This window comes from Malaclemys terrapin, chromosome 23 (genome assembly GCF_027887155.1).
Source record: "Malaclemys terrapin pileata isolate rMalTer1 chromosome 23, rMalTer1.hap1, whole genome shotgun sequence".
Taxonomy (NCBI): Eukaryota; Metazoa; Chordata; order Testudines; family Emydidae; genus Malaclemys; species Malaclemys terrapin.
In genome coordinates, this window is record NC_071527.1 from 18,276,055 (window position 1) to 18,302,145 (window position 26,091).

At 62.1% G+C, this 26,091-nt stretch overlaps 2 protein-coding genes across 5 annotated transcripts in view; one reads left to right on the forward strand and one right to left on the reverse strand.

The window, feature by feature from the left end:
• The first annotated feature begins 12 nt into the window (after window positions 1-12).
• On the forward strand, window positions 13-7,014 carry YIPF2 (Yip1 domain family member 2). Of its 4 annotated transcripts, XM_054012786.1 has the most exons (11): window positions 25-89; window positions 628-903; window positions 1,048-1,108; window positions 2,259-2,401; window positions 2,890-2,970; window positions 4,132-4,219; window positions 4,499-4,615; window positions 5,044-5,210; window positions 5,333-5,515; window positions 5,899-6,019; window positions 6,422-7,014. In XM_054012786.1, exons 3-10 carry the CDS (start codon window positions 1,078-1,080, stop codon window positions 6,016-6,018), a joined length of 930 nt encoding a protein of 309 aa, XP_053868761.1. In that variant the 5' UTR covers window positions 25-89; window positions 628-903; window positions 1,048-1,077; the 3' UTR covers window position 6,019; window positions 6,422-7,014. The 4 variants fall into 4 exon arrangements, with proteins under 4 accessions (XP_053868759.1, XP_053868761.1, XP_053868760.1 ...); XM_054012784.1 differs by lacking the exon at window positions 628-903 and having other exon boundaries at window positions 13-89; XM_054012785.1 differs by having other exon boundaries at window positions 628-1,108.
• Window positions 7,015-7,258: 244 nt separating this feature from the next.
• Window positions 7,259-26,091, reverse strand: part of CARM1 (coactivator associated arginine methyltransferase 1) — a 52,744-nt gene continuing 33,911 nt past the window's right edge. The window contains exons 5-16 of the mRNA XM_054013123.1: window positions 25,467-25,577; window positions 22,397-22,574; window positions 16,807-16,897; window positions 15,771-15,852; window positions 14,353-14,438; window positions 13,296-13,385; window positions 11,943-12,080; window positions 11,142-11,231; window positions 10,831-10,943; window positions 9,528-9,605; window positions 8,657-8,728; window positions 7,259-8,453 (exon numbers count right to left, since the gene is read on the reverse strand). Coding sequence (XP_053869098.1) covers window positions 8,317-8,453; window positions 8,657-8,728; window positions 9,528-9,605; window positions 10,831-10,943; window positions 11,142-11,231; window positions 11,943-12,080; window positions 13,296-13,385; window positions 14,353-14,438; window positions 15,771-15,852; window positions 16,807-16,897; window positions 22,397-22,574; window positions 25,467-25,577 — 1,266 coding nt within the window. The 3' untranslated portion in view covers window positions 7,259-8,316. The remainder of the gene's footprint in view (window positions 8,454-8,656; window positions 8,729-9,527; window positions 9,606-10,830; window positions 10,944-11,141; window positions 11,232-11,942; window positions 12,081-13,295; window positions 13,386-14,352; window positions 14,439-15,770; window positions 15,853-16,806; window positions 16,898-22,396; window positions 22,575-25,466; window positions 25,578-26,091) is intronic.

The following is a 26,091-nucleotide window of genomic DNA, read 5'->3' on the forward strand; positions in this document are numbered from 1 at the left end:
CGGGGGGGGGACAGAAATCCCGAGCTCCCCCGCGCGCGGACGGTGGGCGAGGCCGGGCGCAGAGCGACACGCAGCAGCGGGGCGGGCAGGTACCGGGGGGCTCGGGGCGGGGGGAGGGGCACTGGGCTGTTTCATTAGCCCCTCCCCCAGCTGGGGGGGGTCCGTCTAAGCCCCCCCCCACCAGGCCGGCGCCCCCCTGGCAGGAACCCGCCCCATGGCTCGCAGCCCCAGTCTGCTCCCGCGGGGCCCCTGCCTCAGTTTCCCCCGCTGCAGAATGGGGACAACGGGCCTGAGCCCTGCGGGGACATCGCGGGGAGGGTCCTGGGGGGGGGGGGTAAAGGATTCAGCAGGGTCCCCCCTCCCCGCCTGACCCGTGTGGGGCAGACGGGAGCCCAGCTGCCCCCCCAGCCCCCCCCCGGGCTGCCCCTTCCAGCCCCTTCGCCCAGGCAGCGCCCGGTGCCGCGCTGGCACGAGCCGCTCCCCTGGTGCGTGTGGTTGGGCAGGGGCAGGTCTGGAAGGCAGCTGAGAATACAACCCCCCCTGCTGCTCCCCCCCCATCCTGCCCCCCTGCTGTTCCCCCCATCCTGCCCCCCTGCTGTTCCCCCCCCTGCTGCCCCCCCGCTCCAGGTTCCTGGCCCAGCTGGTGCCTTGGTGCTTTGGAGATGATTGTGCCCCTGCCTCGGACCTGCCGGGAAACCCAAGCGCTAAAGGGACCTCGCCCGCTGCCTGGCATGAAATGTCTGCGCCGAAGGGGAAGTAGTTTCCGAGTGGCAGGTGCTGGGGGGCGGCAGTCCGGCCTCCTGGGTTTCGTTCCCAGCTCTGGGAGGGAGCGTCGTCTGGTGGCTGGAACTGGGTTGACTCAGGCCACCTGGGTGCCATCACTGACTCCTTGTGCGACCCTGGGCAAGTCACTTTCCCTTCTCAGTGACTGGTCTCCCCCCCTGCTCCGTGGGGCGAGAACATGAACCGATGTCGTGCCCCATAGGGGCCCAGCACGTAGCTGTTCCCAGCCGCTCATGACAAGTGCTGTTTGCTTTGCCCCGGCAGCGGAGTCCCGGACATGCGATAACTGCAGCAATGGCCACGTCAGATGAGCTCAAGTTTCACGGTGAGCGTTTGCTTTCCGTAAAGTGGCAATTTGGGGGGGGGGGAGGAGGATACGGGGATTTGCGTCTGTGGTTTCTCACGTGGGATTCCAAACTCCCCCAGGTAACGTAGTTGCATCTCCCCTCGTTGTGCTGAACATCACCCCCTGAAAATGTGGGTTAGAGGCTGGTGCATTTCAGGAGCTACTCTGCATCTCAGGCCTGGAGCCACCTTCCTCCCCCAGATTTGTCCTGTTAGCTCATTTCCCCCTCGGGCTCAGCACTGGGCGGACGCTGAGGAGACCTGGGTTCTGTGCCTACCTTCACCACTGGCCTGCTGGGTCACCTTGGACAAGTTACTTCCCCTCTCCCTGCCTCAGTTTCCCCTGTAAATGGGAATAATGATACTGACTCCGTTGTGAGACCAGTGGATGAAAAATGCTATGTGAGAACTAGGGAGTATTATTTTGATTAAAGCAAAGCCATGCAGTGATTGGCCACAGTTAGCCTGCGGAACTCACCACCACAAGAATATCCTGAAGCCAAACACTTAACAGGGTCTGAAAGAGGACTAGACTTTGTTATGGGGAACACAAAGTGTCCAGAGTCAGAACAGTAAATAAGCAAGTTAGGAAGGTGCTTCAGCGCTTGATCTAACCTGTGATCAGGAGTGAACTGTCCCTGGGGGCAGGTTATCCCATCGCTGCCACCTGCAGGGCTTCTTCCATCTTCCTCTGCAGCAGCTGGGCCTGGCCAGTCCAGGAGGCTGACCCCGGCTGGTGATATTTGGGTTCCTAATCTGACCTAGCCCCTGCTCTGGCCTAACTGAAATCCATCAAGTAAGAAAAGAGCTAATTGGCCCCTCCCTTCTCTTCCTCTTTCCGGCTGCGACTTGGGCCTCCCTGGGGAGGAGAGGGGGGTCTGGACCCTTTGAGGGGGACGATAGTGGACGTGCTTCGGAGGCTTGGCCGGGGCTGCACACGGGCAGGTTGGATACAGGGATTTCACCCGGGTTTGGGCAGATCTGAGCCAGCACCGTCGAGAACGGACAGGGCTTTAGTCTGCCCTGGGAGCTCCAGAGCAGGGCTTGGGCCGCGGCTGCCAGCCAATGAGATCCCAGGGCCGTGGACGCCGATTTCCAACCTGTTCTGATCGCTGGGGGTTTCCCTGCAGAATTCGACGAGGCAGCCGACTTGCTGGCCGTGAACCCTGATGCCACAACCACCAGCATCAGCGAGCGGCAAAGCCACGTGGCCGTGAATGTGAGCACCGGCTACGAGGAGGGCGAGTTAGGGGAGGAGACAGATCAAACTGAGGTGAGAGGAAAAGCTGAGCGGGGACAGGGACTGGCTGGCCTGGGCTACAGGGTCTTTCCCCTCTCGAGGGCGTCAGCCCCACCCCTTCCCAGGGCCCCAGCTGCCCAGTCAGTAGTGACTCGTTGCCATTTGCCGGTCGAGGCAGCCTGGACGGGCTCCCAGCCCGAGTATCCTCATTGCCAAAGCCACCAGCCCAGACGGAGCTGGGTGGGGCCCAAGCACGTGCTTAAGCCCTTCCCTGAATCGGGGCCCTGTCTGGCTGCCGAGAAGAACCCTGGTTCCGATGGCCACAGCCGAGGTACGAGAGGGGGAGGGACTCAGCCGTGCCAGAAATCGACCCTGATCCCCGGGTCCAGCAGAAAGGCTGACGGCTTGTCCGCGATCACAGAGGGTCCTGGCCGCAGCTCCGCTCTCTGCCGCAAGGCAGACCTGGCTGTCTGGCACGTGGGCCGAGGACCAGCCAGTCACGCGCCTTTTCATCCACGCAGCTCCTGAGCAGCCAGAAGAAGCCACCCAGTTTCTGGACCTTCGACTACTACCAGACTTTCTTTGATGTCGACACCTACCAGGTAACAGAATCTCCCTGTCGAGCGTTTCCGCCGGGCGGCTGGAAAGTGACGCAGGCGGGAGCAGCAAAACTGGGGAGAGCTTGGAGGGGAAACGGGCCCTCATGGCAACCTGGCTGCGGCAGCCCTCGGAGGCTGGCCGGAAAGGCCCAGCCCGTCAGCCTCCCGCAAGGGGGCGGCGGCTCCATTTCCCAGGGAGGCAGGACATAGACCTGCACTCGGGGTAGGCAGGGACGTCCCTGGATGGACACACTGTTCCATGGCGGCAGACGCAGCCCCGTGGCAAGGAGCTTGGTCTCGTGGTTAGAGTGTTCCTGGCTCTACCACAACCTTGGCAAGTCACACCGGGGGAGTTCCCTGCCTGGGAAATGACCCTTCCTTGGTCTTCAGGGTAGGGAGCGGCTGAGTTTAGACCGAACTGAGGTGGGTAGTTACAATTGGACCCCCGGTCGGCACTTGCTGAAGGGAAAAGGCTCCTAAAACAAAAGTTTCCAGTGACTAGCAACGCTGAGGCCTGGCTAGAGGTTTAGGCCCCAAGCCAGCGCGTCTGAGCATTTGCCTTCTCGGTGCTCAGAACCTGCCTGGTTTGGCTGGAAACGGGTCACCCGATCCTGGGTGTTGAATCCTGGCTCTCCAGAGCGAAACGCCTGGAGCTGCTGCAGCTTGAGCTCGGGCCAGGCCAGACTCGTCCCTGGGGGCGGCTCTCACTCTTACACCCCCCCAGAGGGGCGGACGAACTCTCTGCCCTGCGCTCTGCCGAGGAGCCGAACGCCTTAACCTCCGCTTCCTTTTCCCTGCCATCTCTGCGACCGGCCTGCAGCGTTGGGCTGGGCCCCGAGGCCGGGGAAGTGGGACCAGATCGACACAGACTAGCCCCACGGCACGGTCCCAGCTGAGAAACGGGAATGCATCGATCATTGTGGGTCTCGTCCAACCTCTTGCATAGCACGGGCCAGCTCCCTGTGCCCCGTGAGCCCGGCCTGGAGCCTGTAACTCGGGGTGTCCCGGGGGGCGGGGAGGGTAAAGGGGAGTTTTGCTGGTATCATCCTAGGGGCAGGTCCCTGTTGTGGTAGGCGCTGGCCCGCGGAGCTCGCAGGCGAAGTACAGTAGGTTGTGGTGGCTCCGGAGACGTCCCACTAACCCTGGTCTGTTCCCATCCGCCAGGTGCTGGACAGGATAAAGGGGTCTCTGCTGCCGTTGCCTGGGAAGAACTTCGTACGGCACCATTTACGGAACAACCCTGACCTGTACGGTGAGTACGGCGAGGCCAGACCGAGCTGCAGCCCCCCGACATCCCGGGGTTCCCAGTGGGAGCTGAGGGGCTCACTCGTCACTCAGCTAACCCGCGCCCCCTTCTTCGCGGCTCTGGAGCAGAGACGTCCGTACCCCGTGACCGGCGCCTGGGTCGTCCTGGGTCAGCTTCCATGCTGGGATCTGGGGCGAGCCCTGAGGGCTGATGGGTGCAGGGCAGCTTGGTGTCCGGCTCCTGTCGACGCGCCTCCTAACCCCCCTCCCCCCTCTGCCTCCCCAGGGCCCTTCTGGATCTGTGCCACGCTGGCCTTCACGCTCGCCGTCAGCAGCAACGTGTCCCACGCGCTGGAGAAATGGGGCGACCCCTCCTTCCACTACAGCCCCCAGTTCCACAAAGGTGAGAGCCAGCGGGGAGACTTCCCCCAGGGGCCACGCAGCACGTACGAAGTGTGAACAGAATCCAGGAGTCCTGGCTTCCAGCCCCCGGCTCTAACCACTCACCCCCACTCCCCTCCCAGAGCCGGGATAGAACCCAGGAATCCTAGCCCCCAGCCCCCTGCTCTAACCACTCACCCCCACGCCCCTCCCAGAGCCAAGACAGAACCCAGGACTCCTGGGTTCCAGCCCCACCACCCTCTAACCCACTCCCCTCCCCGCCGGCCGTGAACGGCAGCATAGATAGCAGTTAGAGCGGGGGGGCTGGGAGCCAGGACTCCTGGGTTCTCTCCCTGGCTCTGTTTGTCTTTGCTGGTATCTGTGGGCTGGGGGGCAGAGCTCTGGCTCCCCCCTGCCCGGCGGTCACCAGCGTCTCTGCCCTCTCCCCAGTGACCATCGCCGGGCTGGTGACCTACTGCTACGCCTGGCTGGTGCCTCTGGCCCTCTGGGGCTACCTGCAGTGGCGCAAGGGCCTCAGCCTGCACGTGGGCTCCTATAGCTTCCTGGAGACGGTCTGCGTGTACGGCTACTCGCTCTTCGTCTACATCCCCACCTCGGTGAGCAGCCCCCTCCCCACGCTGCTCCGGGCTAAACCCGGCCCTCGGGGCCCCGCCTCCCTCGGGGCCGGTGGTTTGGGGGGGGGCTGACCCCCCTCTCCCTTCTCTCCCCACCCCGGCAGATCCTGTGGCTGATCCCGGCTGCCTGGCTTCAGTGGCTCCTGCTGGCCTTCGCCGCGGCGCTCTCCGGCGCTGTGCTGGTTCTCGCCTTCTGGCCGCTGCTCCGCTCCGACAGCAAGCCGGCCACACTGGCCACGCTGGCCGCCCTCGTCTCGCTCCACGTGCTGCTGGCCGTCGGCTGCAAGGTCTGAACGGGGCTGCCCTGCGTGGCCGTTAGCTCAGTCCTGGGGGGCGGTGGGGGGAGGAGAGAGCCGCGGGGCCTCGGCGGCTCCTGTGCTCCCCAGCGGTGCGGCTGCAAGAGGAGCTGCAGGCCCGGAGCTGCGGGGGCCCTGCGTGGGTTGTGGTACCGGCCCCAGCCGCCAGTACAGATGGGGAAACTGAGGCACGGAAGCTCTGGGAGAGAGGGCTTTTGTCCAGCCTCAGAGTGGGAGGTGCCCTGTGGTCCGGAGGCCATAGTTCCCCCCCCTTGGGGCAGGTGCTCTGCAGGGCATGACCCCCCCCACCCCAATCAACCAGAGGGGCAGGGCCAGTTCCACCCCAGCTGATCATACTCTCCTGTTTTTTCCAGCTCTATTTTTTTCAGGCGCTGCCCAACACCATCCCTCCCCTGCACCCCCTGGTCACAGCCCAGCAGCCCCCGGTGCTGCTCCCTCACCCGGCCAATGCCTCGGCCCCCCTCCGCCAGTGAGGTAAGACTGCAGGAGAACTCAGGCCCCGGGGGGAACGTGCAGGTGGGGGAAGGGGGGGCTGCGGGTGCTGGAGAGGCAGAACTTGCTCCTCGGGAGTAGGGGATGGGCCAGCAGCTCTGAGGCAGGGCCCCGTGCCTCAGTTTCCCCACAGCAATATCTTTGGCCTTAGTCTCTCGGTCCTCAAAACTGGGGAGCCAGAGCAGCTGGGAAGGGTCTGGTCTTCTGAGGGGCTGGATTAGTGCCGGCCCCCTCCAGCCACGGAGCCCCCTCGGGGGCTGGGCCCAATGGCCAAACTGGCCGTTGCAGGGAAAGTTGGCGCCGGGGGACCCCGCCTGGGCTGAGCTCTGGGGGGGCGGGGATTTGTAACCTCATCCTGCTCACGCTGGGCTTCTGCTTTTGTAGGTGTGGATCCCCCAGCACTGGGCGCAGGCGACAGCCCGGACCCAGCCTCCGGCCTCTCCCCCACGCTGCACAGGGACGGGGCGGCAGCTTGGCTAGCGGCTGAGCCCGGGACATTCGGCACGTCTCATTCCCAGCTGGGACTAGGGGAATGAGCTTGTGCCCAGACCAGCACGCACCGGGCCCCAGCTAGCCCCTGCCTTGGTCAGTGGCAGGCATCCTGCCAGGACAGAGCCCGGGCCCTGCTCTTGGGGCATCCCTGCGGCACAGGGAGCCCGACACCTCTGCTGGCCCCAGGGCTGGCGTTTGCAGCCCACTGCCAGGTTCTGATTTGGCACCGCTGCCCTGCTCCCCGGCGCTAGGCCGGGAGCTTCCCATGTAACCCAGCCCCAGCTCTGCGGGGGAGGCTGGAACGGAGCACAGGGAATTCTGCCAGGTGAGGTACTCACCAGCCCCCCCATCTTGCGGGCATGGGGGGGGGGGGGGCAGGGGCAGTTCCGGCTGCTCCCCGGGCAAGGCCTAAGGACTGGGAGCTGTCAGCTGTTTTCTATGCAAAGGTGATTGAAATAAACAACTGGGGCTTTGCCCCCCTGGGACTGGGGCTGGTTCCTGTGTTGAGGGGGCTTGTGGTGTCACTCAGCCTGGCTGGGTTCCTTCCCCTCGCGGGGGAGGCTGGGAGAACAGCCCGGCACTGATGGCTGCAGGGAAGCTGCGTCTGGTGAGGGGCATCAACCCCCCCCCCCCCATGCCAACAGCCCTTCGAACCGTTCCTGCTTTACTGCGCCCCCTGGGCAGCCCAGCACGGCAGGGCCGGCTGAGAGCTGAAGGAAACTGCCTCTGTGAAACACATAATTCATTTATTTCGTTTTCTCCAGAAGGGTCCCTGCAAAATCCTTTCGAAAAATCACCACGGGGGTTCCTGGAAAGGAAACAAAACGAAAACCAATCCGCGCTCTACCTGGGTGGCGGTTACACTACCGGACTGCACTGTCCTAGAGGGGCTACAGGGGCTTCCACAGACGCCACAGCTCCAGGCCCCAGCAGCTAGCGCCAGGGACGTGGGCAAGGGTGGCTCTGCTCTGCCAGGAGAGGGGGGCAGGGTGACCCAGCAGGCTCCAGCCAGCTGCTCAGAGGGGCCGGGGAGCTGGCAGCAGATGCTGGCACTGCCGCTCCCCGGAGCACGAGGGAGTTAGGGAGCCGGCAGCCCGGGTTTGGGGACATTCAAGGTGTGTTGAACGCTCGCCTGCCACCCCGGCATTTCCCACGAGGCACGTACCAGGCCTGCTGGTCACAGCTGCCTTGATGAGCAGCCAGGTTCCCCCCCCCCCCCCCCCCTGGCATTAGCAGAGAAGGGCTGGGGTGATAAAAAACCCTCCCCTCGAGGCATGGGGTTTGCTGGGGCAGGAGCTCCGGTGGGCTCCTCCGCCAGCCTCGCCTCTGGCTTCCTGGTGACAACGGCCCGGCCCAGCCCCCCCGCACCAGCAGGGTGTGAGGCAAGGCCAGGGTACCGGGCCTGAAAGCCCCAGAGCTGCGGCTAGGGAGGAATCATGGGGGCCGCACAAGGCCGTCTCTGTAAAACACCCGGCCAGGAGCCGTGGCTGCCGACCGGCCCAGCCCCGGCGATTATGGAAGATGGCGAACTAAAAGGACTTGCTACATGATCGGGTGGCAGGGGGCAGCTTGCACTGGGGGCGCGACACGGGCGGAGAATCTGAGGTTCGACATTTCATAAAAAACTGTCCAAGTCCGATATCAAAGAGCAGAGAAGCCGAGGGGCAGGGTGGGCTCGTGGGCCGGTAAAAACGGCCCCAGCGAGCCGGCACGCGGGGAGAGAGGGGGAAGGGGCATCTTCATTTGGTTTCCTGGCGCTGTCAGTTCAGAGACGGGGCAAAGATGTTTTAGCTCCCGTAATGCATTGTGTTGGTGGTGATGGACATGGGGGAGGCCATGGAGATGGCAGGGCCCCCCATGGTGAACTGGCTGTTGACTGGGTAGTGAGCGCTCGAACCGCCTCCGCTCTGGCTGCCGGAGGAGCCTGCGGAGGAGACAAGAGAAGTCGCCGTTAGATCCGCCCACTCCAGGAGAGGGGGCAGCGCCGCTGGGGGCTGCCGGGGAGAGCAGAGGGGACGCCGTAGTGGGGCCAATGCCCGAGTTACAGGCGCATGGCGGGCGGCAGGAGAGGCGGGAGGACGCCCTTGGGAAGCTCAGATCCCTGGGGAACGGAGCCGGGCGCGTTACCTGGGACGATGCCGGTGCTCATGATGGAGCCCATCCTGGAGTGCGTGTGATTGACAATTCCCGCGCTGGCCGCTGCAGGGAGACAGGGGAGATGCTGCGTGAGCAGGGGAGGGGCTGGCCTCTCTGGGCCCCCCTGGCAGCACAGGCCTGTGCCCATGGAGCTCTGTGCCTCCCACTGGCCCGGGGGCTAGCGGCTGCTCAACATCCGAGGTTTACAGCCGCACCCCCACACCCTGCCAGCAGCGGGCGCTGCTGTCCCCCGAAAAGCCACTCCCAGCTGGGCTCTCAGGGCCCATTTGTTCCTGGCCTGTAGCAACCGAGTGAATGGGCTGCAGGTGGAGACCTTGGGGCGACCCTGCCCCCCGGGGGTTGGGCTCTGCCCAGCTCCTCCGCTCCGGGGCAGTGGCACTGCCCCCCAGATTGGTAAGAGTGGAGCTGAGCCTTCACCCCCAGGGCTGCAGCCCCACGCCCTGAAATCCAGCCCCCCGGCTGCAGCGCCTGGAGCAGGGAGACGAGGCCGGGAGTCAGCGCGACACAGGGGCCTTATGGACACGGCTCTGACTTGACATTCAGCCTGAGTGTGCAGTGCCCGGCGCGATGGGGGCCCTTCGCAGCTGGGGTCTGGGCCCGCCCCCCATCTCAGTGGGGCCCAGGCACTACCCCTCATTAACGGGACACTGCGGCACCTGCTGGCTGAAGCGAGCTGGTCCAGGCAGCTGGGGCCTCCCCCAGAGCCACACATCAAACCCTCTGCCATGACTGGAGCCCAGAGCTGCCAGGGGCCATGTCCCCCAGTGACCCCCAACCAGGGCCCCCTGCACCCCACCCCCCAGTCCTGCCAGGGGATTCCCGTTCAGATGTGGAGACTCACCTAGAGGAATCAAGTTGTTGTGGCCGACGTTGGAGCCGCCGGTAATAACACTGCTGAGGTCGTAGGCGGTGGGCATCCCTGCACCAAGGGGGAGAGATGGGGAGGGGTCAGCAATGGGATGTGCCCCCCCCCCCAAGCCGCAGCACTGGGGATCCCAAAACCAGAGAATCTATCCAAGGACCTCAGCGTCTGCCCCCCTGCGGCCGAGGGGTCCCCAGCCTAGGATTGGCCGGGATTTGCCCAGCACTGGCGCCAGGGGGGCCTGGCTTGAGGGGAACCGCAGGCCAGGGCAGCCTGGGACAGTCCCTGGGGCTGGGTTCAGGGGTCTCAGCCCTGGGGAGGGCCGGGCACTGGGCCAGCCCAGCTCAGCCACCCCGGGACTGAGGCCAGAGGGAGCAGCTTTGCCTAGCAGCCCCATGCCCCTGCTTGCAGGCTCTGGGTCCCAGGGCCAGGGCCAGGCAGCACGTCCCCAGCACAGGTGAGGGTAGCGCAGCAGCCTCGGGGCCCAGGGAGACTGCGGGTGGGCAGCAGCTTCCACGCTGGGAGGCGGTTCCAGGACTTGCCCCAAGAGGGAGCTGGAGAGAAGCCAGCCACCAATCAGCCCCGGAGGCCCCAATCCAGGGCTCCAGGACACGTTGCAGTGGCCAGGTCCCTGTGCCCATGGCGGGATGCAGGGGATGGTCTGGAGGCTCAGACGGAGCCAGTCACTCTGCTGCTCACAGCCTCAGTTTCCCCACTGGGACGGAGGCTGCGGGTGCCTCCCGGGGGCTCAGAGGACGAGTCCCGCAGCAAGGAACCCTCCTTGGAGCCCTGGCATCCCGGGCAGCTCCCAGCTGGCGGGGGGAGGGGAGGACGGACAGACGTGCCCAGCCCTGCACAAGGGGAAGGGGGGGTTTCCCCAAGGTCCCATCCCCGGCGAGCCGATCCCAGCTCGGCAGAGGCCTGTCTTGGGGGGTACCAGGTGCTGATCCCCCACATTTCCCAAGGGGAAGTGCAGACCGATGGCAGTGCCTGGAGCAGGAGGGGCGTGGCTGGGAGTGGGCAGGGGCTGCCCGCACCATGGCTCTGGGGCAGTGACCGGAGCCAGGCCCCTTCCGTGGGTCCGGCCGGCACCACCGGCAGCTCAGCGGGACATGGATCCAGCAGCCAATTAACGCTGCTTCGGCACAAGGCGGGTTGTGTGTCTGCAGTCACCGGCCCCGGGGGCTCCCCGCACCCCCCAACCTGCTTGCCCTGGGGGCTCCCCGCTCCCCCAGCCCACTGGCCACCCGCCCCAGGAGCCCTGGACAGCAGGGTACGTTACCAGACACGCCCATCCCCGTGCTCATGTTGTAGGCGCCGCCCGTGTTCCACATGTTCTCTGACGGAGACGTGTAGTGGGAGCCCGGCGGGGGGGAAGGAGTCGAGCCCGTGTACCTGAGAGACACGTGATGACACGTCAGCGAGGCCTGGCGGGGCTACGGGAGAAACCTCGGCTCGCTGCAGGGGGATGCACTGCTGCCCAGCCAGCCAGGTCGGCACGAGGCCCCCCCCAGGCAGAACGGGGCCAGTGACCGGGGGGGGGGGGGGGGGGCGGCCCCCCGTTGCAGCCGGCTCACAGGGTCGGGGCCGTACCTGAAGAAGGGGTTTTTCAAGTCGAGGAGGTTGCTGGACTTGGAACCCGTCTGATCCACCTGGGCGACAATACTGATGTCGTAGCTTTGTCTGCGGAGAGGGAGACGCACGTCAGAGATGGACCCGGCCCTGCCGGAGCAGGAGACACCAGCGAGCTGGGCAGGGCCGAGCCGGGGAAGAGGAAAAACCTCAGGACAGAGACGCCCTCCGGGGCGAATTCGAGCTCCGGCAGGGCTGGGCCTAATGCTGGGACAGCGCAGGGGCTGGCAAGGGGGCGCTGAGGGCTTGGCCATGGAGAGGAGACGCCCAAGCAGGCTAGCGGGGGGGGCGGGGCGGGGGCAATTTGCATGTTCCCCAAGGAGAACTGGCCTGAGACACCCCCCCACCGACTCGATTCACAGGCCTTCCGGTCGCTGCTGGTCTAGCTGGGCTTGGAGGCACGTGGGGCAGGACAGGCTAGTGCTGGGCAGAGGGGAGGGCTGCCCAGTGGTTAGAGCAGCACCTGGCTCAAACCCCTGCTTGCCACAGGCTCCGTGTGACCTTGAGCACGTCACTGGGCCTTGCGGGGCCTCGGCTCCCAGCTGTACCTGGGGCTGACAGCCCCGCTCTGCCGGCCGCAGGGAGGAAGCCATTCGAGACGGTGTCTGAGTCGACGGAAGGTATTTCCGATGGCCCCCAGCCCCAGGCCGGACCCCGCAGCGGCAGGACCCACAGACCAGCCCAGGAGCGGGTCAGGTTGCCGAGGGGCAGTGCATGCAGGGATCCAGAGCCCCCCCAGCACCAGGCCCGCACCGCCCTTACCTCTTGTTGGCGATGAGCAGGCACGTCCCTGAGAGCGTGTCCCCGGCTTTGGCGAAAAGCGGAGACTGAAACAGACACCGGACCTGGTACCAGTGGGTCAGCGGCTCGGTGGGGGCCGTCGAGAGCCACACGGTCATCCTGCAGGAGAGAGGGGATGGCGCCTGTTAGCAACCGACGCGGGGACTGGCTGCAGCACGGGGCACCGTCCACGCCAGCCACGCCACCAGGGGACAGGGAGGTGGGGGCAGAGGCGCCCTCTGCTAGCCTAAGGGGGTTGTAAAGCAACCAACTGCAGCCCCACGTGGCTGTTCCCTGGCGCCTCCCACCCCACAGTGCTGGGGACAGGGGCAGCGCCAGCCGCAGTGTCCCACCAGGCCCGTCCAGCCGGGGGAAGGGGGGGGGCAGGAAATCGGAGTCTCAGCTATGCTAAGGATGAGCTCCAGAAGTGAATCCCCGAGGTGGCAGCAGCCGGCCCAGCAGAGCCCAGCCGCCAGTGGCACCGGCCAGAGGCAGTGGGCCAGGTAGTACGGAGCCCACACGCAGCGAGGTGAGGGGCTGAACCGAGATCTCTGCGGTCCCAGCCTCCAGCTCAGGTTCCCGGTCTCATCTGCCAGGAGCGAAGGGGCAGCGGCAGCTCCCTGGGGCGTGGGAAGCCCTGCTCCCGAGGGGCACCGAGTGACAAGCGAGAGGGGGGCACAGCCGTCCAGGTAACTGACCAGCTTTGCCATACAGCAGGATGGTGCATTGCACTAGTGCAATCTCCCGGATCACACTTGTGCCAGAGGCACTGATGCAGTTAAGATGGGCAGGACCAGGCCTCTCATTATGGCTCGGAAGGAGCTGCCAGAGTTTGTTGGGATGGGACACGTCTCCTTTCCCCTCCTGCCGGGCCCTGGAGCCGACCCAGGTTAAGCACCGAGAAATTCAAAGCATCTTCAGTCAACATACACGTATCGAAAACAAAACGCCAGCTCAGGCCAGCCAGAACGGGCTACAGTCAAATCTCTTTAGGAAGAATCTGTAGGGAGAACCTCCACCCCACCCCACCCCACTCACGTGGCATATCCAGGATCCCAGGGGAATTTAGGCTCCCCATGGAGCGCGCCCCCCCCCACATGGGCCAGTGGCGATCAGACCAGACCGGGGCCGGGGCTCAGAGTTCTCTCTAAAGAGGTCTCACTGCAGCGGGGTTAGGCAAAAGCGAGGACGGTTATCGAGACAGGAAGACAAGTGAGAAGGTAACGGAATTGGAACTTGCCAGTTCTTTGCAATGTAGACTAGGAGCGATAGCCAGTTATTTGTTTTACAAACCCCAAGCTGTGCTGGGAGGTAGGGGCAGGCCCCACCACTTACATTGAACCAATGAAGGCTACATCAAACCAGAAAGCCAAGCCGTGGACTAGACCTGAATGCAACATGTGGAACTTGAAGGGGATTTCTATCCTGCAAACCAAAGAGAAGCAGTTAGCCGCAGGGCGGGGGCACCTGGGGAGAGGCGCCCAGAGGTGTGGGGGGGTCACAGCCAGGCAGCGGATCATCCCTTCCCAGTTCACACCTCCAGCACCCCCCCGCCCCAGCCAGGTCCCTCAGTTGGGGGGCCCTGCACTTGACGGAAGCTACGGAGCTCCCACGTTCCAGCGCGTTGGGTTGTGGCCACTGGAGCTCTGTGGGGCGGGGCCCGTCTTCGGTCTGTGTTTGTACCAGTGACCACAACATGGGGCCTGGGGGGTGGCTGGAGCTCCCGGGCGCTACCTAATTCCCCTAATAAATACCGTAGAGCGCCCAGCACTGAGCTTTGGTCTCTCGTGATGGCTGGTGGGTTTCCGTTCAGGGTTCAATCCCGCGCTAGTCCCGGAGGAGGCATTTCTAGACTAGGCTAGACAAAGCCCTAGCAATCCTGGGAGAGTTCCTGCTGGGGGCGGGCGACGCAGGACTGCGTTCCGGGACGTTAAATGCTGCACTGGCTGACAGGGTAGATGGGGGTGTCTCCCCTCCAGGTGCCAGCCCCTCAGCTGTGGGCGAAGGGGAGGGTGGGCGTGTGACTGGGAACCTCGATCAGAGCTGGGGCAGGAACCGCAGAGTGACGATTGAAAGCGACTGGAAGCCGCGGCTCTGAACGTCCTGGCTGCCAGCGGCACCTCCACAGTAACCAAAGCACGTTAGACAGGGAGGCGGGGTTAATGACACGACCCCCCTGCCCCGCAGCACGCTGGGTGGGTGGGGGCAGCTGGTGGGCACTGGTCACTCTGCCCCGCCACCCCTCACTGGGACCTATCGGAACGCCAGGGGCCAGGCACGCGTGTCAAGGTACCCTGCACGGCCACCCGCTCGGCCGGCTGGGCTCAGTCCGTGAGAGCGGAGATCAGCTCCCGCCTCCCCACCCTCCCGCTAGGGAAGAGCAAACAGCTACCTGTGCAAATCGCCTTCTTTGGCTTCTAAGAAGTTGACCGTGTATTTAACAGACTTCGCCATTAAAATCCTGATATCAAAGGTGTCCTAGGAGAGAGAGGCACATTGGTCAGCGTCCTGGCCACGCCGGGAGGGCCGCCAGCCGAAGGGTAATGCGGAGCGCAGCCTGCGGCGAGGACGCACCCTTAACAGGCGTGCACGGTGCGGTACACAAGAGCTTTTGCTGGGAAGGAAACCGAGTCGGGAGCTGCAGAGGCAGCGGCGGGGAAGACAGGAAACGGGACTCAGCAGGGCAGCCCGAGGAACCAGACAGACCATGCTACTGAGCGACCCAAACTGGTCATGTTCTTGCCGGCACCCCGCGTGGGGCTAGGATCCCACTGACAGACTGGGGAGAATGCACTCGGCTCTCTCCAGGCTTACGAACACTGGGAAGCTCCGGAAACGCCCTGTGAAATGCAGCCACTTCTGGGGAGGAAGGCAGCCGAGCAGCTCAGAGCAACACCGCCCTACAGCGAACGCTGGGAAGTCAAGCCCAAGCCCATCCCGGGGGACGCAGGGAGGTGGCATGGAACGACCGGGACAGCATGCTGAACTAATGCCCTGACTCTCATGGGAAGTGCCAGGGGTCCCGAAGGGTCAGAATCGCAGATCTGTCTCTTCAGGCAAGAGGTCACCGCTCAGCACAGCCCCCCCCTTACCTTCGGCAAGTCAGGCCAGCGAATGGCGAGCCGGCCCGAGTGTGCCCATGGCTGGAGCCGCGTCCCCTTTGCCGCTGCCCAGCTGTGCTGGGGGAGGAACGGCGTAGCCCAGCCCCACTCAGGGCGCTTTGTCCCCTCGAGCGGAGGCCAGGCTGCAGACTGAGTGCAGCAGACACTCAGGCTTCAAGATGAGAGGTGCCGGGTGTGATCTCCCGTCGCCCCGCCAGGCACAGGGCTAACAAGTGCTGCGAGAGCGGAGGAGCCGCCCCGGGAGGGGGACAGAGCAGGAACGCTTCCCCAGAGCGGCATCCTCCCGCGGGAGGCCCCTGCACAGCCTGGGAGTCTATTGAGCATCTGATTGCTACTTACTTGGAGGCTCACCAATGACTTTCATCTCAAAGCAGGTCAATATCATCCTCCCCATTTGAGGGATGGGGAAACTGAGGCACGGGAGGAGACGTGACTTGCCCAAGGTCACCCAGCAGCAGAGCCAGGACCAGAACTCAGGGTTCCCGCACCCCAGTCCAGTGCTCTGCCCACTAGCCCGGCCTTCCCTTCCTGCCCTAAGCAGCTAGGCAGCGCTGCTGTGCTCTGGTGACCAGTTACCAACATCTCACTGCAGCGGCAGCCAAGCGATTCCCTCCCAGCCCATTTAAACAGCCCGATCTGGGTCCAGAGGAAGGAGCCGGGGCGGAGGCGGCTGGTTCCCACAACTCACCACAACAGGCTGTCTAAAATACTCATCTACCGCGGCGCCTCTAAGTGCTGACAAGTCCACACCGTGAAAGGACGGCTGATACCTGCAAGAGGAGACACCCATGGAAACCTGCCTGCGCTGACCATCTCCACCCACCCGGCTCAGGAAGTGTGGAAACCCACGGGAAGAGCACAGCTGCCCAGAAGCAGAGCGTAAGCCTCCGCGTCTGACAGGCATGTCCCTTTGGGGCTCCGGCGCAGACACGAGGCGGATCAGAGCAGAGCTGGGGCTGACTAGGGAAGCCAAGGAGATCGGGGCGTCGCTTGGAACCCCCTGGGGGACTCAGTACTAGCAGACAACAGCTCAGCATCTTCTTGTGAGACAGGCGGGCGCCAAATCAAAGCAGCGTATGCCATGTACCCTGGGTGTTACCCCGGAGAGCCAGCGAAACCCGCCTCACCCTGGCGTGGCGTGGCGGGGACACAGTGGGAGGGGATTATCTCTAGGGGCCATTCAGTCCTTCGCCTCGGCCAAGGCTGACCACAACGGGACCGACAAGGACAGTGCTTTGGGGACCTGATCCCTGGGGAACTGGACCGAGACCCAAGCGCGTTACATGCAGGGGGTTTGGGTCCACGCTCACCTGGGCTATGGAGCCACTTACATCAGGGCTAAAACCGGGGGTGGAAACACCCTGTGAACGAGGGGGAGGGGCGGTGCGCCAGCTCCAGGCTGGGAAGGGGAGTCCCGGCAGTTCCTTAGTGGCTGGTGCCCCCCTGAGCACCAAACGCTGTCCCCACCCCATCTTGGTGGTTGACACGTGCCCCTGCCTGGGTGTCTCTGCCAGGACCCGTGGCGGCTGGACAGCAGGACCGGGCTGTCCTACCCGCTCCAGCACACGGTCGCCTCTGAGAGATACTGGGGAGAGGGGCAGAAACCTAGATCCACCCTCCACAATATTCCCACTGCGGGGGGCGCTCTCTCCTCCCGGTGAAAGCCCCCGCCATGCCTTGAACCCGCTGCTGGGCACCAGCCTCGCGCCAGGGAAAGGACTCACCAGAAATTGGCCTTTGTAAACTGCTCCATGTAGAGCTGCTCGTCTGTGAACGGGGCCAGGTGCACGTCGCCGATCGTGGGGAACATGTTACCTGGAAGGGGAGCAGAGGGGGTCACGCCAAGTCCCGTCCTACCCCTCAAGCACAGGCTGCCCCACACGGCAGAGCCAGGTTACCCGGGCCCTGGATGGGAGTTTTCCCTCCCAAACACTTCATCAGCAACACAATGTGTCAGGAAAAGAGTCAGCTTTTAGCGCAAACATCCATCCCAAAGCACCTTGGGTCCCCTTTGGCTCCCTGGCAGGACTACATCTCCCACAATACACCAGGGCCTCCCTCCCTCCCCGTGAGAGGGAGACCATGTTGCATTATGGGAGATGTAGTTTGCACCTTGTGTCCTCATTCTCCTCTATGGGCAGGGATCCCCAGCTGGACTACATCTCCCATGAGGCACGGCACTGCTCACTGTCAGCAAAACTAGTGAACTTTCACGTTTTCAGCAGAAACTTTCAACTAAAACCAAAAAAATTCTCTCTCCACCACCCCCCCCCCAAAATTTCCCAGGGTGTTTTTTCCCCCAGCCCAGCCCTGGCTAAGTCAGAGCGCGCCCGGCCCCTTTCCAGGGCTTTCCCCAGCACAGAGCCAAAGGTACAGGCCCAATGCAACATGTGTTTGGAAAGAGGTGAAGATTGATTTGGGATCAGCCCGGCTCTCTGGCCAAGCCCCGCCCCAGGCAGCAACTGGCCTGTATGCCACCCGATTTGGTACATTTCGGTAGGTACTGAACTGTGGGGGGGCTGCAGAGTTGGCAGGGGCACAACACCCCCTTGGCAGCCCAAAGCAGAGATCAGAGCTAAGCCAGTCGTTCACCTGCCTCGTTCAGGTCTCAAAGCACATGGAACCCACCAGGGTTACGGCTGGGCGGGACGGAGACCGACGGGGGCACAGAGCCGTCCCCCCAGCTAACTAACCGGCCTCCTCGGCCAAACGAGGTCACAGAGAAACGGTCAAACAGCGCGGTCTGCGGCAGGTCAGCAGCGGAGGGCAGGGGGCCGAGCGTTACACTTCGGCAGCCGGCCATTGGATGAGATGGCTCCACCTGGCTTTGCAATCTGGGCTCTCTGCCATAGGGCCATAGCTGCCGACTGCGATCTGTGACAGTGGGGCCCGTCGACGCTGCCCAAGCTGCTTCCCCCGTCTCTATCCCCTTCCCCGGCAGCCCCCAGAGCGCGCCGTCTCCTCCAGCCCGATCGCTCTCACCACCCACCCGCGATGGCTCCACCAAGCCGTGTCAGTCCCGAGGGCCCATCTCGCTCACCATCCCGCCTCTGGCGGCAGGCCGCACCAGCTGCTGGAGAGGAAGGTGCGAGAGGCCTGCGGTAGCAGACGTGGAACAATCTGCCCCCCACAAAGGCCTCCCACTCGCTAACAGTTTGACTCACTTGCACCCCAAAGCAGACGGCTTTACAGCTCCAGAACTCTACCATTAACAACGGCTCAGGCTCTTCTCAGGAGCTGCAGAAAAGGCCAAAACCTCTTGGAATCCATCCAAGTCCTTGGCCCCAAAGCCATCCAGTGGCAGGGAGTTCCACAGTGTAAGGACATGATATGTGGAATAGGATCGCCTCGGACTGGTTTTGAATTTGCTGGTTTTCAGTTTCACCGAGTCCCTGGTTGATGAGATTGGGAGAAGCCCCCGATCCCCCCTTCTCTCCACAGTTCGCCAGAGATTTATGTCCCCTCTCTAAGGTCAATCATCGCTCTTTGCAAGCTCTCCCCACAGGAGAGTTTCAGAGGCCCCTAATCAAGCCCTTTGACGTTCTCTGAAGCCCTGCAAATGCCAGAATGTCCCTTCTGTGGTTCTCCTGGACTGTACGAAGCCAGGCGGCAGAGTTTGGGATCGGAGCACAGCTCGGTGGCTTTAGCGGTTAAAGTTTCAAGATTAAAGGCTGGAGTGCCTAAGGCCACGTCTGACTCGTTAGCTAACGGGATTGGATCCGTAGCTAGCCCAGGACCTCGGCAGAACTGCCAACCCTGAGCGCCCAGAGAACTCACAATTGCCAACGGGTGAGAACAGCTGGGAGGGAGGTTCACATTTCCAGGCTTTTCTCCAGTCTCCAGGGTTACAAAATTGACTTTAGAGACCAGTCTCCGACCCACGTGGCTCCAGGAGCTGCGGCTTGAGGAAAATTCCCCAAATATCCCCCGACTCGGGCTCTAAATCCCAAGAGCTGGTGACCCTGCTTATCCCCGGGCGGATGGGGGCCCCGCCCTCCAGATTTCACCGTGCCGGAGAGCAGCACTGCTCCACCCCAGCGTGGCGTGGGCAGGACTAGACTGGTAGCGCAGCTCTTCCCTCCCCCTCACTTTACGCACCACTTTAAAACCTCTTCACCCCCCCATTACCTAGCGCAGCTCCAGGCCAGCGACCCGAGCCCCGCTCCAGAAAACGACAGCCGACCCGGTCGTTCATTTCCTCCCTCCTGACGCCCACCCCAGCCCCCATCTCCTCAGCATCGGGGGGAGAGGCAGGCGGAAAGCGGGCGCCCGTGGACAGTGGGAACTATGACTAGTTGGACTCACAAAACCCCACCCCGTGCCCCCAACCCCCACTAAAGACGCATTGGTAGCCAGGAGAGCCGGCGTGACCCAGGGCAGGGCACCAGACGAGCTCAGGAGACCTGCCTCCTACGCCCAGCTTCACCTCCTGCTCGTCGGTGCCTCCCTCCTGCTGCGCTGTGCAGCACCTGGCACAGGGGGCCCCGATCCTGGGCAGGGCTGAAAGTCTGCGCCTTGGAGACGTTGCAACATTGCCAAACTGTCGCTGTCCTCGGAGCGGCTCTGGTAAGTGGCTCCAAAGGGGCCGGCAGGTCTCGCGCCGCAGGCAGCCCGGGCTGAGACGCCGGCAGCGCCGAACTGGTCAGATTCCGATTTCCACCTTTAATCTTTGGCTGAGCCACAGCAACTCAGTGGAGGGACTAAAAGTGCCCATTCGCTCACCCTGAATTCACTCAGCCCGTCCATTTCCCTACTAATTTATATCCAGAAAAGCTCTGAAGGCTTGTGCTTGCAGCGACCAAGAACGGCTGTTGGCAGATGACTCCAGCGAGAACAGAAATATCGACGTGGTTGATGTTACTAGTTTGCCCGCATGTTAAACGCCAAAGACTCCCCCCCCCCCCTCTTTGGTCTTCCTTCCAGACTGGGGGATGATTTTTTCCCGTTTAAATTTCAGCCTAAAACAGTTCTTCACCTGCGTAATGTCTCCCTCCCTCCCTCATCTTTATAAATGGCAGCGCTCCGACTCGCAAGCATTGCTGAAGTCCTGGCGGGTTAGGGGATACGACGTGTTTGAAACACAAGACCCGCAAATCAACCTTCTGAACCGACAAAGCCAGGGAGATCCTACATCCGGAGCCAGAGCCCAAGCCTGCGGCCACGCTCAGCCTGAAGCTAAGAGGAGTTTGTAGGATCAGGCCTCAAGCGGGCGTGTGGTAAGATCTGCTCTCTCCCAAATCGGTCCCGGAGGCTCGTCTGAGCGGCGCAAGGTCAGGACAGAGCTCGCTGCTCTGTCAGACAGATGGCAGAGAAGTTAAGCATCAGGGTTTTCAAGACAGTGTGGGAATAGAGGTGCTAAAAGTCCATCCCCCACCTCTGTGCAACATATTGGAATAGTTTAATTTGCCAAGCTTAATTAAATACCAACACCTCTAACGAGAACATACACATGCTGCTTTCTCATCACCAGAAGCAACAGACCGTTCCAGATCCTTTTCTCCAGGAAGTTAAGAACTGATCTGGTCCCGCCCTCCCCCGGTAACAAGGCAGCTACATGCACCCTCGGCTATGGGTTTTTCTAGGAGCGTTTCTTTTGGATGAAGGCAGTGACTCAAATTTGGCCAAAGGGACGGACGGGGTCAGGCCCGTTCGGGAGGGCGGAATACATTCGGGCTGATGAGTCGTGTCAGCTCCTCTGGGAAATTGCCTGGAACACAATTTAATTACATTTCGAGATTCGTTGCATTGCAAATCACCTCTCCGCTCGGGAGCCCGGCGACACGGCACACGCTGGCTTTGGCTAAGCCGGTCTGATGGCAAGTGATCCATTTGGGGGAATATTAAAAAGAGGATTTTTTTTTTTTTTTTTAAAGAGACAGTGCTGCAAACACATCAAAAGGGAACCAGCTATCCCCACGCTGCTCGGGCAGCCCGGCCATCCCCAGGCCTGGGGGGAGAGTCATTTCCGGGGCAATAGCAGCAGCTTCTCACTCTACTGCCCCGCGCCCCCGCCCCAACCCCCCTGTGAGGAGCACATTACCCACAGACAAGCCCAGGCCTTCCCGTTTTCACAGCAGGCAGCCCCTTTGCTTCCCTCCCACGCCAGGAGAGGGCGCCGCGAGTCAGCCTCCAGCCCGGAAGCTCTTGCAGCCACGCTCCTGCGGTCACATTTTTGCAGCAGCAGATGCTGAAGTGAACTTGGTTTTGAAGAGCCGGAGGGGCCTGGTGGTCACGAGATGAAATCGGGCCCCTCTTCGCACCAGCCCTGAGGCCCAGGAGGGCAGCTGACTGCCTGATTTGCTGCTTAAATGCCCGATGGGGCAGCTCAGGCCCCTCGGCGACGCAGAGCACTTCCTGGGCTGGAGGGGTCAAAACCACGACTCATGCACCCGCCTGGATCGCCCGGTCGTTCCCCAGCCTACCAGCAGGTGGAGCCCACCACCATGCCATGCAGGGTGCTCTCCGCTCCACCCCACCAGGCAGCATTTGTCGTGGAATCAGGCCCTGAGCCAGGGTTCCCTGCTGGAGGGGCCTGCTACATACCCAGGGGCACCAGCTCACGCGGCCCAGACTCTGCCTAGCAGAGCGGCCGTATTGCCTGGGAACCCGGACCTGATCTCCATAACAGAGGAGCTGCCTGGCTAGCCGTCCCAGCATGCAATGCTCTAGAGCCACGCGTCTCTCTCTGGAGCAGCTGCGTGTGGGGCCCTGCAGGCTGTATTCGGAGACCCTGGGCCGCTGAGGGCTCACCGAGTGGCTATCCTCACACCGCCAGGGCAAGGAAACCATGTCACTCGATGCATTAGACACCTATGGGTGGAGCCAGGACCCGAGGACCACCCCCCGTCACTAAACACGTTAAGTGTGACGCATGAATCCCTCACCCCCGCGAGGACGCCGCCGGTCTCTGTCCCAGCGCAAGAGGCCGGAGCCTGCAGACGCAGCTCCCACCGGCGTGCCAGCGGGCTGCGTTTCCCAACGTGGACCATAGCGAGAAAGCCAGACAGCCAACGAAACCCAACTCCCGCGTCCTCGCCGGCCCCAAGCACAGGCGACCCGATTCGGGTGTAACGCTCTGCCCCACAGACCCTGATCGCTCGGGCTCCACAGCCGATGTTCCCCCAGCAATGGAAATCCCAGAGCACCAAGAGCTGGTTATCTGCCCTACCATCCCCACTACCCACATGGAACCAGCCTGCCTTTAAACATGGAGACAGTGGTTGGATTTCACCTGCCCCTGAATACACGCCCCCCATGTCTGTGGGGAAAGGAGCATCGCGCAACGGGGTGTTTCGGTCAGCACCGATCACTTACCACTGGGCTTTAAGTACTTCTTGGCATGCAGGTAGCTTTCTAGCATGCGTTCGTTGAAGAGCATATATCCCATTGGCTCCGAGATAATTATGTCCACCTGTTCGGGAAGCGAGATTTCCTCCACCTTGCCGGGGATGACCACGATCCGGTCCGTGAGGTTGTTGCTTTTCACTAAAACCTGGGTGAGGAGAAGGAGGAGTCAGAAAGGAAAAGAGGCGGCCCCCACTTCCCGGGTCGAAGCCAGCCCCATGATCCCGAATGGTCCGTGGGCATCTGCGGCTGACGCCAGCCCAGGAACGGGCAATGGGATTTGCTGGGACTATCACAAATTGTGCTAAAAACACATCCGGGCAAAAATGGTCTCGTGTAACTGAACGACTGCAAGAGGGGGGCAAAGTCAGTCAGTTTCATCCCCAGCTGAGCGAGACTGGGCCAAAGTCCTTCCTGGTGCAACTGGAGTGATGTCAGTGACACCAGGGATGAATTTGGCTCAGAGCCTTTAAGAGCAGGGAATCTTCTGAAGACAGGGTTATGGTTCCACCCACAGATTCAGTGCTTTCACCCCCCCTTCCTCCCCGTATCCAGCACTGGGCATCTTCCAACCACTTGGTTAACTGGTCGCGCCTCCCGACACCCGCATCACGTAGATGGGTAAACCGAGGCAGGAGAGGACGACGTGACCTGCGTCGAGAGCACACCAGTCAAAGCTCAGTCTGTACTGTGCTGGGAATTCGGGTTGTGATCCTTACTGGGAGAGGGAATGATACAAAATGGATGGGGGCTTCTGGTCACTGACCGGGGGAGAACATTTCCGGGAGGAAAGGCGATCTGCCAAGGAAGAATGGGCCAAACTGCAAATACACAGTAACAGACTGGAGCGCATGGAACCGGGAAGAGGCTGTGAAATGAGCAACTTCTGGCCGGATGGACTTTGGACTCTGGCTCTCGGCTCCCCTCCCTTGCCAGCCTGAAGCGCGAGTAATCCCAGCTCTCTAACGCGACGTGCTAGAATACCTGGTGATCCACCCAGGACGATCCTTTCAAGGAGACCCCTTAGGTTCTCTGGGCCAATATATCAGACAGTTTCTTTCCTTTTTGGTCTTCTCTCAGATTCCCCTCACGCCCTGACTCGGCTCCTGCCTCTGAGGCCAAGCAGCCGTACAGCTGTGCTAACACTTCAGCGTGGAACGAGCGCCCCTGCGCACAGAGCCCCCGGTAATCCCAGCTTTATGTGTGTCTGCGATAGTTTGTCAGCGGAGTGACCGGTTAACAAAAGGGATCCAGACTCCAGGACAATAGCTCCCTGAAGAAAACAAACACCGGTTCCGGAGCTTGCCCCTCGGGTCTTTGCTTTCAGAAATAACTAACCAGCAGCATCTTGGGGTCCCACGGGCAGGACCACAGCAGCCGGGAGATACGAGAATGCCAAAGCTATCCAGCATTTCTACACACTTGCCACAACTTGCAACCAAGTAGGCAGATAGCAGCAGCGACCCCACAGCAACAGCTTGTCTCCTCAGTGGGGTCGTCAGTCACTCCCCGTCTTCCGCAGAGGTGCACGCTTCCAAGGAAGCTGCCATTTCCTGACCCCACCTCCAGCACTCTGACCGTTTGCTAGTTCCCGTCCCCAGATCTGACAGCTAGACGGGACCACGAGATCCCACAGCCTGAGCTCCTGCACAGGCCAGAGAATTTCCTCCAGCTACCCCGGGATTGACTCACTGGATCGTATTGGACGAACACTTCTCTTCCCGCCAGACAGCCAGTCTGGAGACTTCAGGAGACCGGAAAAGCAGAGCTACCCTGTCGTTCAGCCCTGTCCTGGTCATGCATCACCACAGCCTCCTTCTGCCACGACCTTACCCTGGTGGCATCTGAAGAACAGCCTTCCAGCCTCCACCAGCTGCATGAATTTGGCTCCTCTCAGCTGCTGTCGCACTGGACCCTGCTAGCACCAGTTCTGCCTGCAAACAATTTTCCTCCCCCCCCCCCCCCACCCACACACACACTTTTTTTTTTAAATTCATCAGGTTTAGCGGCCAGGGCCCAGACGAGATCGCCAGAAACCCGCAGAACTTAGGGATGCTCTGATCTCACTCCATCTTCCCCAGACCCTGCCAAACCTGGGAATGCCGCTCTCGTGAGCTGTCCGAGTCCTGACAATCACACTCTGGATAAACAAACTGAGCCTGGTGCTGGCCCAGTTTCATCAACTGGCTCCAAACTTCGCTTTTCAGACTATTTCAGCTTCTCTCCTTATTTCCCGCAAAAAAAAAAAAAAAAAAAAAGAAAATCTAGCCCCGGAGTCCTGCATGTCTCGTGGCTCGAGCGCAGGGTGCCTGAGTTCTATTTCTGGTTCCGCCACCAACATAGCACAAATCTCATCCCCTCCCTGTGCCTCAGTTTCCCCACCTATAAAGAGGATAGGACCCAGCTGGCAGAGGGGGGCTCTCTCTAGATGAGAACAGCGAGTGAGTGCACCACCATGTCACTCCACAGCTCCCCGCCGGGCCTCAGCTCCTGTTGAAGCCCAAGTATAAAAGCAGTGTTATGTCCGTCTGTTTGGCGCGGGCGCCGCAGCACAGAGAGAAGCCTGGTGCGTCTGCACGTCGGTTAGACACCGTCAAACGAAGCCTTCGCCGTTCTAAGCAGCACCTCACTAGATGCCTGGGCCGATGCCGGTCCGGCTTCCTGAGGTTAGTGCCAGGACGCTGATCTCACTGGACTGGCAGCAATGCTGAGCTCCCGGGGCACGTCCTCGGGACGCGGCGATCCACGGCGGCTTTTCCTCGGCGTCCCGTTCGCTGGCTCGGCCACCGCTCAGAAATGGCGTTCCCATCTCCCAGGGAGCCTCACGAGGAAGCTTGGAGGCTTACCTGGCTTGAAATCCCGTCAACGCCTGGGCTGGCCTGGCCAAGCCTGCCCCCACCCTCGCAACCATGTGATTCTTCCACCTGGAGGCTGATCTTCCCGCCCCCAGTGCCCTGCTGCCCTGGGGCTGGGCTGAGGAGAACTCCCCAAAACGCTTTTGCGCAGGAGCCGGCCCTGCGTGGGGGAGAGCAGTACTGACCTCCGCGTGCTGCGCCATCGTGCTGGCTTCCACTGCATAGATTTTCCTTGCCCCAGCCTGTGCGGCGAAGAACGAGAGGATGCCGGAGCCGCAGCCGACGTCTAGAACGATCTGGGGAGAGAGGAGGGAGAGAGTGAGTGAGTGAGTGGAAGCAGCTGCCGATAACCACCCCCAGCCCTCAATCTACCGCCTAACCCAGTGGGCTGGTTCAGCCCCTTCGGTTCGGATGCTTGCGCCGCGGGGAACGGCGTGCCTCGCTCGCCCGGCGGCTTGCACGTGCCAGCGACCAGGCTGAAACTGCAGCTCAGGATGGAAGAATTCCCGTTTCAGGGCCCTCCACCAAGATGGGAGGATTAAAAACGAGCCGCCCCTTGGAAAGGAGCGCGCCCAAATATTTGCTTGAGTTGGAGAAAGCAGAGCTAAGTCCCGCCCCACTTTGAAACCTCTGAACTCCCCACAGATCCCACCACCTGCCCGAGACCTCAAACCAAGCTCTCACCGGCAGGGACCAAAATGATCCGACAGCCCTTTTACAACGGTTGGGGTTTGGTCCCCATGTCTTTGGGTCAAATCTCCCCTGGGCACTGCACTGGTGGCTAAGCTCCACCCCCGAGGGAGCTGCATT